The following is a 13,000-nucleotide window of genomic DNA, read 5'->3' on the forward strand; positions in this document are numbered from 1 at the left end:
ACCGCGGAGCCAAATTCCATTGTGGTGAAGCTTCGGGGTGTCTTTGGGAGCCTCCAATTAAGTTGTGGAGATTGCCCCAGCCTTGTTTGTAAAGGTCTGGTCACTGCCTCCTAGGGCACCAATACTGGAATCATGACATCTCGCATTGTGTGAGGGCGTGAGGAGAATACAGTGTCCCTAGTGGCTTCTTGGGGAGCATTGTGCCTCCACACCACTCCAACGGAGACGTACTTCCTCTCAAAGGGAAGGAATTTCAGTGACACATCCTCGTCTTCACCGGCTCTACTCTTGGTTATCTCGTACTTGCTTATGCTTGTTGTTGTTGCATCATATAGGTTGCTCACCTAGTTGTATATCTAGACAACCTACTTTGATGCAAAGTTTAAATTGGTAAAGAAAAGCTAAAAATTATTAGTTGCCTATTCATCTCCCCTAGTCAACTATATCGATCCTTTCATAAAAATTTCTGGGTATGTTTTCAACAAACTTTTATCCCAGGGTCAAAAGGTGATTATGATGTTTGCAGTGAGTTATCAGCTTTGTTGTGTATATTACCATGTTGCACAAAAGTTATCGGGTATGTCTTTTAACAATTTTCATTCAGTCGGTCAAAAATATTACCGCGATATTTGTATATGAGTTATCAGCACTCAGGTGCTTGTATTATCACGTTGTTTACACATGAGTTATTGGGAGGTATTTTTAACAATATTTTCCCCTAGTCAAAAAGTTACCACATCTGGATTAAGTAAGTTATCAGCCCTGTTGTATGTATATTACCATGTTATTTACACACTAATTATCAGGGTATGTTTTCAACAAACTTTGACCCAGGGTTAAAAATTACCGGGGGGTTTGTAGTGAGTTATCAATTTTATTTTGTGTATAATACCATGTTATTTGCACACAAAATACCGAGAATATGTTTTCAACAAATCCCCCCTCCCGCGCGGTTCACCTAAGTATCAGGTATGTAGTGCTTCTATTACCATGATATGCACACAAACGTTATTGAGGTTATATTTTTCAACGATTTTTCCTCGGGGTCCAAGTTATCATTGTGTTTGTACCTAAGTCATCATGTATATGATGCGTTATTATCATAATGTTTATACAAAAGTTACCGAGGTACATTTTTGACAACTTTGTTCCTTCAGGTCAAAGTTGCCATAGTGTTTTGTGCCTAAATTATCAGGTTGCCATACAAAAATGACCGTGTTATTTACACATAAATTACCGAAGGATGTTTCAACAATTGTTTCACCCCCGGTCAAAGTTACCATGCCATTTATAGGTAAGTTATGGGTCCCACTGTCCTTTTTTGCGAGAAAAATCAGCCTAACCTGTATCAATAAAAGAAGCCTAACCTATATCTAATCAATAGCAACGTATTAGATCACATGGTGAGCGAGCGTAGCATTGAGCCCCTAGGTGCAAGGTTCGATTCTCATTGTTCTCTTTTTTTGCGAGAATAATCAATATATAGCGAAGAAAAGAAACATAATAGAACGTACAACGGTTTTCAACAGAAGGAAGTAAAAACATAACCTACCGGTTGTTATGATCTGCCGCACGTACGTGTTCAAGTTTAGAGTCAGAGATAGAGTTTGCTAGCAATTAGAGATAGACTCCTAGCCAGTTACGATTTTGAGGTTCCATCCTGAATTCCTGAGCTCTTGCCCAAGTCACAACTCACAAGCGCATCGCAACCTAGCTAGGTGGTTGTTTGGATACGGAGAATTAGACGTGGGATTTTGGAAAACTGGTTTTTAGAGGATTTTTAGGAAAACCAGTTTTTGTTAGTTTTTCTGTTACGACGAGTCTATACAATTCCTTGTTTGGGTGGAAAAAGGGCAAAACACGATCACCCAGTTGCCGTCCGCTCATCCCAGAGGCCATGGCTCTTCGCTCACAGCCTTCCTATGCATGTTTCTCTCGTCCTCTTCCTTGCATGCTGCATGGCACACATGTATGGCTCTCCTGCTATCTAGCTTATGATGTGCACGCGGCAGGTCGACGTAGCAGTGGCACCGACGCCTGTCCATGGGCGGGTGCACGCCGGTATGAAGCAGGACGCTGTCAACGGTGCTGCCGGCCGCGCCCGAGCTGAGAATGGCGGAGATAACATGGCGAGCCAGACAAGCCGTTGCCGGTCGACGTTGTCTCGGCAGAGGACGAACATCGCGGAGTTCGACACCGCCGCTGTTACGGTGCCGGTGTTGGACGGCGGCGGCGACGATCGCCGGAGCTACCAGCAAGGATGACATTTGGACGCAAAAGTAGACGGCAAAGAATTAATGAATACGTAGACGATGAAGCTGAACCCGCCGACGCATTCAAATAGCTAAATAGACCGTGCGGGATACTAGTCAACGCGGCGGTAGAGAACGCGTTTGTAGAAAAACGACTAATAGTCGTTTTTCTATAAACTAGCTTTTTGAGATTTTATAAAACTCAGTATTACTTATCCATGGATTAGTTAGATATCCCAAACAAGTTTTTAGGTGGTTGTAACAGAAATCACATTTTTAGAGAGCTGGTTCTCTGCAAACTCTTCATCCAAACAACGCCTAAAACTCAGTATTACTTATCCACGGATTAGTTAGATATCCCAAACAAGTTTTTAGGTGGTTGTAACAGAAATCACGTTTTTAGAGAGCTGGTTCTCTGCAAACTCTTCATCCAAACAACCCCCTAGACTCTCCCTCCGTCCTCGATTAGTCGATTCTCTCTAGCAAAGGTTTGTTTTAGTTTTTTTTTCAGAAAGAAGGAGCTCCTGGCCTCTGGATCAGAACGATGTATACGACCACATTTATTATAAAGCAAATAAGTTTAACAGAGGTCTTGAAGTCTCAAATAAAAGAACAGAAAATGCTCACAAAGAGCAGAAGAGTAAAAGTAAAGCCACAACCGGCTGGCATAAATAAGATAGGAAACCTAATTGCCTATCCTATTACATGACCACCATTCAAACCGGTTGAAAATAGACCGTGCTACCATCTCCCATCGGATAGATCCAGTAACCAAATGCTCCCTAACCTCCGTCGGAGTGAGTAGCGACCACATACGGATCAACGCAGTGGCTCGGATGATAACCTGCAAAAAATGAGTATTTGTTGTTGTGTTAAAGATCAAATCATTTCTGCAGTTCTAGACTGCCCATAATAAAGCACATACTCCTACACGAATGTGTTTCGCTGTTTCAGATTCTATCCCGTCAAGCCACGTCCCAAATAACGTGTTGTTATTATTCGAAAGAGTAATATTAAAAGCCTTGTGAACCGTCCGCCATAATTTTTTTGCCAACAGGCAATCAAGAAAGAGGTGTTTGATGGATTCATCCCGATCACAAAAACTACATCTTGTAGATCCGGTCCAGTTACGTTTTGCCAAGTTGTCCTTAGTTAAAATGACTTGTTTGTGTAGAAACCACATAAACACTTTAACTCTCAAAGGTACTTAGACATGCCAAACATGTTTCAAACTAGGAATAGAGCTAGAGTTGATAACATCCAGATCCATGTATTTAACCGTAAACTCTCCATTCCTAGTTAGCTTCCAACACAACTTATCGGGTCGTTGAGAAAGTTGAACATCCATCAGTCGTCTTACGAGATGGAGCCAAACTTCCCAATGGTTTCCGGCTAGCGTTCTCCTGAAGTGAATATTGAGAGGCGTGGACTGTAGTACTGTCGCAATGGATGCGTCTCTCCATTGAACAATGCTATAGAGAGAACGATATTGAAGCGCGAGGGGTGCGTCCCCTAGCCATGTATCCTCCCAGAAACTCGTAGAGGTACCGTTATTGACAATGAGCTTTGTCCTATTAAAAAAGCTGGTTTAACTCTCATCAGTCCTCACTGTCACCTGGGACAAAGTTTTGGAATGAAGGTACTTGTTACGCAAAATCTGTGCCCATGTGGCCTCCATCTCTACAGATAGCTTATACAACCATTTGCTGAGGAAACATATGTTCTTCACCTCAAGATTTTCGATACCTAGACCCCCTTGGTCTTTTGGTCGACAAATAATATCCCATTTAGTGAGTCTGTATTTTCTCTTCAGATCATCACTCTGCCAGAAGAAGCGAGATCGATAGAAATCTAGTCTTTTCCGAACTCCAACTGGTACCTCGAAAAAAGACAATAGAAACATGGGAATACTCGTGAGAACCGAATTAATGAGGATTAATAGGCCCCCGTATGACATCAGCTTGCCCTTCCAGCAGCTAAGTTTCTTCTCAAATCGATCCTCAATGCACTTCCATTCTCTGTTTGTTAGCTTACGATGGTGAATTGGTATACCCAAATACGTGAAAGCTAAAGTCCCCAATTCGCACCCGAACAATTGTTTATACGCCTCTTGTTCCTCATTGGCTCTTCCAAAACAGAACAATTCATTTTTTGTGGAAATTAATCTTTAACCTGGTCAATTGTTCGAATAAGCATGACAGCAGCTTCATGTTTCTCTCTTTTGCCAAGTCATGATCCATGAAGATGATAGTATCATCGGCGTACTGTAGGACAGACACACCTCCATCAACTAGATGAGGTACTAGGCCACCTACTTGACCAACATCCTTAGCCCTTCCTATTAGAATCGTCAACATGTCGACTATAATATTGAACAGAATAGGTGACATCGGATCTCCTTGTCTCAAGCCCTTATGAGTTTGGAAGTAGTGACCTATGTTGTGAAAATTTTGGTCCCAACCTTGGTAAAAAATTTGAAACTTACGTTTAGAAGATAGATTGGTCTGAACTGCTCAATTCTCACAGCCTTTGTTTTCTTAGGAAGCAAAGTTATTGTTCCAAAATTCAGATGAAACAACTGAAGCTGACTAGAGAATAAATCATGGAACATCAGTATCAAATCCCCTTTAATAATATATGCCAGCATTTTTTTAAAAACTCCACCGGAAAATCATCCGGCCCCGGAGCTTTATTATTCTTCATCTATGAAATAGCTTCAAACACCTCTTTCTCCGAAAATGGGGCGGTTAATAAATCGTTCTCTTCTGCAGCATGTTGAGGGACATCCTCAATTCTCGACTCATCCAAGGACACGAAATTATCCTCCGGAGGCCCAAAAGGCTGCTTGTAGTAGTTGGTTATGTATAATTTTAGGTTTTCCTGTCCTAAAATCTTCCACTCGTCTTGCTCAAGCTAAAATATTCTTTTCTTTCTATGCTTGCCATTGGCGATCATATGAAAGAATTGAGTGTTGGCGTCCCCTTGGACACTTTGCGAACCATAGCCCGCAATGCCCATATCAATTCCTTCTCTCGCAGGAGTTCTTTCAATCTCACACTACTAGAAAAAGGCCTGTTAGTGGCACACCTATTTTGGCCATTAATGGCGCACTATAGGTGCGCCACTATTACCACGCCACTGGTAACAAATACTAATGGCGCACCTCTGGTGCGCCATTAGTATACCAGATAATAGTGGCGCACCACATAGTGCACCATTACTATGACCAACAGTGCGCCATTATTATGCCTCCTAGGGGGGCATATTTACCTTCACGTATGCCCCCAAGCGCGCCATTACTATGTCCCATAATGTGCCACTGGTATTTAGCCCTGGTGCGCCACTAATGCTCAACAAGGTGCGCCACTACTATGAATATTAGGATATTTTTTTTGCTTTTCTGATATTTGCACAGGTTACAAAATACATTACAGCACAGAATATAAACAGGACAACATATAAACAGCACATTTATCGAATACAATAGAAGATTAGTCTCCGAATTCAAAATACCGAACAAAGTTAGAACATTACAAGTCTCGAGACCGCGAGTAGCGAGTTTGTCGTTACATTATAAAGTCGATATCGATCATCTAAACTACCATCACATAGAAGAGAGCTGCGGTCACGATGAGTATCATCGCGATGAAACTGGTCTTCATTCGGTTCCTCCTCCGCTCCCTCCTCTCTCCCGCTAGATAGCGCACATATCTATCTTCCGCCTCCGCCCTAGTGGTGTACCATTTGTAACTGTTACCGCTGAAACGGTGAACCTGTCTCCGACACTCCTCCCAGTCGCCGTAGACTCCGGAAACCTTACCCTTGTACACGACATACGACGGCATCTCTATGCACCAGACAAACAAAACGTTAGTAGAAATTCATAGATAATACATAAGCAATATATAAGTATGCAACAAAAGGATCGGAAGAGAAAAGCAACACATTAATAGCACGATTCATGGTCCTGCTAACAAATAGCATCGATTACATATAAGTTAAACAACTGTCCAAACCAAAGAGACATACAAGTTCATTAAATTTAATTACAACATGAGCTAATCGATATTTTAGAACTACATAGCATCACTACTTTCGACTCGACTCAGGGACCGGAGCGTGGATGAAGCCACGTCTTTCGTGATGGTCATGAAATCGTGATCGTTGTCAGCCTGCATTTGTAGCGTTGTTTCTATTTCACTGTTGGACTGTTGATATTTGAGGTAGAACTGCCCCGAGGTACGAAGGACATCTTGATGGATGATTTCCGCAAACTCCGAGTGGATGCGAAAGAATTCTTGTCTGAGGTCCGCGTCCTGGATTACCGACAAGCATGCGGCCCAATCTTTGAGACTATTTGGTAGCAGAAGGTGATTATGGTCTCGTACGATCGCCCACATGTGATGGAGGGCATAGTAGGCATCCTTCTGACCGCCAGGCGGCTGCTTGACGCAGGGGAACGTCGTTACGTGGGTGAACACGTGCTTGCCGTACCTAAAAATTGGCCTCCTGAAGGTGCCTCCAGATTTGGCGTAGCCGGGGAGAACATCATCAAGAACTTTCTTGTTATTTGTGTAGTCTTTATTGAACTGACGGTCCGAGTCAAAATACGTGGCCATGGAATAGTTCGTGCTTAAGAGGATGAGTGTGCAACGTGTGTCACTGCACAAAACACGGAATGTTAGAAAAAACGAACGGTCGAATCTAAGAAATCATATGTTACGGGGCGGTGAGGGGATGACTTACTCGAGAAAGTAAGGCACGAGGAAGTTATACTTATCTGGGGTCGCCAGAATGATGCCTTCGAGGTATGAACTCGCGACTTGCCGGTCCCCAGTGTTGCCCAAGATCTTGGCACGCATGTGGAATGGGTCGACTATCATGATGTCCGGGGTCTTGTCTCTAATGATCCGCATCTCCATACTGAGCGAAAATAGCCGAATGAAGGTGTAGTGCAGCAGATGAAGGTTAAACATAGCGAAGATGTCATCAAACCGCAGGACGATCATACCCCCAATGGTGCTATCGACAAAGCCCTTGCCCTCTGGCACCTTGGCCACGAAAACCGGGTATGCCACATCATTCTCGGAGAGACGCCGCTTCTCCAAAGAAAGAACACTGTCATGCAGACTCCGCATAGCATCGGTTGCAGCATTGAGCAGATTAGTCGGTAGCATCGGCCTACCCGCCACATGCACCCGCCTCGAGATATCCTTAGGTGAAGGCGGCCCATCCTGAGCACGGATCGTACTCGGTGCCGGCTGGCTCGCACCCTTGTTATTCTTTCTTTTTCGTCCCTTCTGCTTCTTCTGCTGTAATGGGATCGAGTTCTGCTCAGAGACCACCTTCTTGAGTGTGTTGGGGCTGATAATATTTCGCACCTCGGCTATCTGAGGCTCGGTGAAGGCGGCAGCTGGAGGCGTCTCCTGAGAACTGAATGCCAGACGATGCCTGTTGCAATTGGGTTTCTCTGCGGTACCACCTAGATTGCAGTCGTCTTTTGCAGGGTTGGGTTCTTGAGAAGGAGGCCCCAAGAATTCGTCACCGTACCCATGTTCATTGAAGTACTTATCGACCCTGGTAAATGTACCATCGTCGTCTGGATCCTGTGCCATATGCATGTCCGGATCAGCTAACGGCGGTAGCGTTGCGGCGGTCTTGCCGTGGCTTGGCGCCGGCATGACTGGCGGTCTTGTCTGTGGGGTGGTGTCCCCCGCCCCCAAACGAATCTGGCTCTTCGGCCAAAGCATGGACCAGCTTATGCAGGCGCTGAGGGTCACCACATCATCTTCATCGGCCCCAAGGGGTCGATACGGAGGTAACAAGTCGTCGCAGCCCCGCAGCACCCGAACCAGTTGAACCCTATACACTGTGGGTGGCATCGGATTACCGTGGAACGGGCGGTTGCCCGGTTGAACGATTCTGGCCTTGGCGACATCGATCAACTCACCGTCCACGAAGTGCAGGAGAGTGCATGGAACGTCGGCGGCGCCCTGCGAAAACATGTAGGGCGTCAGGGATGCCCAGTCAAAGGCAAGGAGATGAAGTCATCGGCCGAGAGGTGTGACACCCCAAAATTTCAACCTTGTTTTATTAATTAAAATTTTGACAGGAAAATTAAATTTTTCATTTTCTGGTTTTTCTTTGATTTCAGAACCCCTTCTTTCTCTGATTTTTATGGAGTTCTTACCCCAAGTGAAAAAAAACTTTCCAAATGTATTATTGGACTTTTTTTCCCTCAAGAAAAACATTTCTATTATCAATGGATTTATTTGCATAATTATTTCTCTCTGAGCTTTATGCCTTAAAATGATTTTTCATTAGTTTTGAAGCTCTATTTGAACTACAACCATTTGATAAATTTATCTAAAATTCCAAACAAAATTTGGAGATGTCATGTGATGTTTTTAAATCACTTTTATGCAAAAATATCTTCTATTCATTGGAAATTTTGAGCTCTACACCAAGTTTTCAAATCTGGTCCAGTGGGCAATTTTGCACTACAACCTATTTAAATATTTCTTTAAAACTTCCACCAAAATTATTCAACTCTATGCAAAAGCCCAGTTATGTCCTTTGAAAAACTTGAGTGAATCAACCTCTTTTTCATTCTGGTCCAGCTTGGTGATTTGTACTGCAACCCTAATTTATCTTGCTCTAGTAACCATGAGATTTTTCCTACTTATAGACCACCCTGCAAAACCCTTAAGTCCAGGAGGGTGGAACCATTGGAGTGTTTTTGGTCCATGAAACTATGCCATTTTCTTTCTGTCCAGAAATGGTTTTCCCAAAAACTTGCTCTATCAAGTTTCTAGTCTTGACCAACTGACCTTGCCACCATCACCTACACCTAAAGAGACATTGGTCTGGAGCTTTTGGCCACCCCAAGAGTTGCCTAGATGCACATGGCATTCTGTCAAACACCTTGAGTGCATGCACAAATTTGGCATGATCTTTAGTCTGCATTGTGGACTTGACCCCCTGACCCAACCAACATGTCCACTAAGCTCCTAGCTAACCCTAACCCAGGCCTGCTAATCCTCAGCCTCATCCTAATCCTCTAGCATGCTCTGGCATTGCCTCGAGCACGTAGCGTGCGTGCGCTGGGCGTGCCCAGAGCGCACGTTTTGCACGCGCGCGCACCGAGCCGCCGTGTCTCGCTGCCGCCCGCCCCGTGCCCGTGCTGCCCCTTGGCCACTCGTAGCCAGTGCCCCCAACTCCTCCCTCACCGCAGAGCCGCCTCCCCCCCCCCTGACGCTCCACAGCGCCGCCACCGCTAGCCGCCGATGGCCGCAGCAGGCCACTGCCATGGACGGCACTGCCCGAACCGCAGCAGCGCGCCAGCTGCCCCCTTGAACAGCCTGAGCCTATCCTCAAGCTCGTCTGCTAGTGCTCGCCGCCGCCACGTCGCTCTGGCCACTACAGAACGGCGATTCACCGTCGTTCTTATCCAACGCCGCGGAACCGACCTCGTTGCGCTATAAAAGGAGGCCCCGAGCCCCTCCGAGCACTCAGGCAACCTCAGGCCACCCCCATAGCACCCCCACAGCTAGCAATCGTCGGTTGGTAACCGTCTTCATCGACTCCGGCCGGTTCGGCCGCCGCCGCCTTCCGGTGCCGTTCGTCGCAACCAGACCCTCCCCCGCCCCTCCAGAGCCATCGTCCTCTTCCCCTCGATCTTACGGAGCCGCCCAAGCCCTTAGCTGCGACGGGGAACCACCGTAGCCCAAAGCCCCAACCCAACTGAAGCTGCCGTCTGCCGCGGAGCTCGCCGCCGGCGACTCCCTCCACCCCCGCCAACCCAACAACCACCGGGAGGACCGCCCCGGTCTGGCGGATCCATCCCTACCCTCCGGAGCCCGCGGGAAGCCTCCGTTCGCCGGCGTTGATCGCCGGAGCCCCGCCTTGGCTCGGACAGAGGAGGAAGGAGGCGGGGAACGACTGGTCAAACCTGACCAGTGGGCCCCCTGGACCCACTGTCAGTGACCCGAGCCGGCCCGCGTGGTTTTAAGTGGAAACGTAAAACCCCCAAGTACGTCTCCCCTACTTCGAAAGCGTATTCTCATCGAAACGTTTTCTTTTCTGTTTTATTTTAAAAACAGAGTTTGACTGAAACTTTGACTGGCTATATCTTTTTAAATATAAATCCAAATGACTTGATTCTTTTTCTGTTGTTTCCCAAATATTGTCTAGTTTATTTTCATATTTATCTCAAAATTTTCCAAACAACTTTTTTGTGCTGTTTTTAAAGTAAGTGTTAATTCAAATTTATTTAAAATAGGATTTTGGAGAGGGAGAAGAAAACTTTCAAAAGTTTTGGAATGCACCCTGCCTCTCCACAACTTGAAGGCAAGCATTCTGAACCCTGGCATAATATTGTCTTGCGTTGTTGATACGGTTGCAACCCCATCTTGTCTCGAAGATTTCGTTATTCTATGCGATGATACGATCATAATCATAGTGCATATTGATGATTTCATGTTGTTTGCATTTGATATGTTTGTGATAGAAATCCCCCTCATATGCCTCTCATGCCTACCGGGAAGGATCCGGGAAAGTCTCTGTCTTGGGTAGACATGAGCTTGTCCCTCGTTGAGACGGTTATGACCGGTAGGGCATGGGGAGGTATGATGAGTGGTGGTTCTGTCTGATGGATGTGAAATATAATTCTTGAGCTAACCATGCAGGAAATGCTTTAACCTCCTAAGTCGACCATAGATCGAGTCTTGTTCCAGTAACCCCCATACTTGTTTCGTACTACCACTTGCCCCTGCCACAGGTAGGGTACGGTTCAGTAAATTGTCAACCCCTGTCCTAGCACACACCGTACAGAGAGGCCATGGTGGAAGATACCGGCTGCATCCGGTAGGCATGCCACCTGGTCCAGGGGCATGGGTGTTTCCGGTTGGGACTGAGAGGGGGGCACCCCTTAGAGCGCGCGATATAAGTTTGATCCCATGCTAAGCGAGGTTGTAGCCTCCCCACTTAGAGTTTCGCTTGACGGATGTCGTGGGTGATTCCAGACACCGATGAGTTAGGCTGGTGTGTGCGGCCAGGTGTGTTTTCGAATGAAAGACCGTAGACGGAATTAGTCCCGATGGACTAAGGAAATTCGTTACTCGTGGGTAAAGAGTACACCCTCTGAAGAGATTATATCTATTCGAATAGTCGTGTCCATGGTTAAGGACTACAGTCTGGGATGGGTCAAGTCTCAGTCTTAGTGTCGGTCTTCGGAGGAAAAACTACTAAACCAGAACATTAATTATGATCTGTGACATATGATGATTATGATTATCATTATTGTGGACTAATCATTTGTATTATTTGAATCAATGAGTATCCCTGGGACGGTTCTACCTCCTGGATATTCACTGTGATTATTTTTATATAAGCCATTTATGTGGTGTCGCTCAGACGCACGACTGTGGTATGCTTGTTATATCATTTACTTATAAGCCCTTTATGTGGTGTCGCTCAGACGCCCGACTGTGGCATGCTTGTTATATCATTTACTTATAAGCCCTTTATGTGGTGTCGCTCAGACGCCCGACTATGGCATGCTTGTTATATCATTTATATATAAGCCCTTTATGTGGTGTCGCACAGACGCCCGACTGTGGCATGCTTCATATTATTATCCTTTCGAGGCATCGTTTTAGACACTCGATCGGTGCTTTTCATTTCTACTCCCTGATTGTTTACTCATGTTTTATTTGAATGATCTGCTTGCGTGCATCATGAACCTTATTTCATAACTGACAAAGTGATCATAGAATATTTCAAAACATGATTATCAGTGGCTATATTATACCTGTGTTCTTAATGTTTGCGAGTACATTCAAAGTACTCACTGGCTTGTCCCTGGCTATTGTCTTGGCCAGATTTCTTGCGTGGAGAGGAGCGTTGTGATGACAGCCACGGAACCTACGCAATGATGATAGCAGCCTCGCGAAGATAAGAGTTATCTAGGTCAGCTATTCCTGTGGGAAATGGAGTCCCATAGATGCTGATGATCCGCAAACCGCTTCCGCCATCAACCTCTAGAAACCATTTTTGTTGTACTCATAGGCTAGAATGGTCTTGTACTACATATCTTGTATTTTGCTTGGAGTTTCTGTATCAAGTTGGTGCCTCGTCAGCTAACAGTAATCCTGGGGCTGGTGAGCACAAGGGCCGCTTTTGGGAAATTAATACCCCGAAAACCCGGTCCTGACAAGAGGCTTAGTTACCGTGATGGCATCGAGCTCGGCTAATGTCGAGGCACCGCCAACGGCGGGCGTGCAAGTGACGGAGGGGCCGCTTGCTGCCGAGGTGCCGGCCGGTGTATTCTTCCCACACCCGGGTGCATTAAGCTCCAATGCCGGCGCCGACGCCAGGGACACCAATGCCGCCTCCGCCGGAGACACCAATGGCACCGCCGGCGCGTTGTGCGAGTTGCTGCCCGTGAAGCTGGTAATTGGGGGCGGCCCCTGTTGGCCGCCCGCAATCCATGCCTGTAGCCCCTCAATCAAGGTAGGCACAATGGCGGTGATCGTCGCTCCCAGTTGGTCTTGCACTTGCTCTTCGACTATCTCCGGAATCCGCGCCACTTGTGCCTTGAGTTCTTGAACCTCGCGCTCCTGGCTTTCCGAGCTGGTCGTTCTCTCCTTTCGCCCAGCGGTATAGTACTCCGACCATTTCGTGGACAAGCCTTTGCCGGCCACACGACCAGATGACGAAGGCTTATTGAGCTTATCCTTGTGTTTCAT

The 13,000-nt window shown here is 46.1% G+C and overlaps 1 protein-coding gene across 1 annotated transcript; it reads right to left on the bottom strand.

Moving 5' to 3' along the window:
• Positions 1 to 3,850: 3,850 nt before the first annotated feature.
• On the bottom strand, positions 3,851 to 13,000 carry LOC147962214 (uncharacterized). Its single transcript, XM_087534094.1, has 5 exons — positions 12,635 to 13,000; positions 7,634 to 7,858; positions 6,999 to 7,486; positions 6,685 to 6,914; positions 3,851 to 3,867 (listed from the first exon to the last, which is right to left on the bottom strand). Exons 1-5 carry the CDS (start codon positions 12,998 to 13,000, stop codon positions 3,851 to 3,853), a joined length of 1,326 nt encoding a protein of 441 aa, XP_087390220.1.

This window comes from Triticum urartu, chromosome 7A (assembly GCF_056163025.1).
Source record: "Triticum urartu cultivar PI428250 chromosome 7A, HENAU_Tu73, whole genome shotgun sequence".
Taxonomy (NCBI): Eukaryota; Viridiplantae; Streptophyta; class Magnoliopsida; order Poales; family Poaceae; genus Triticum; species Triticum urartu.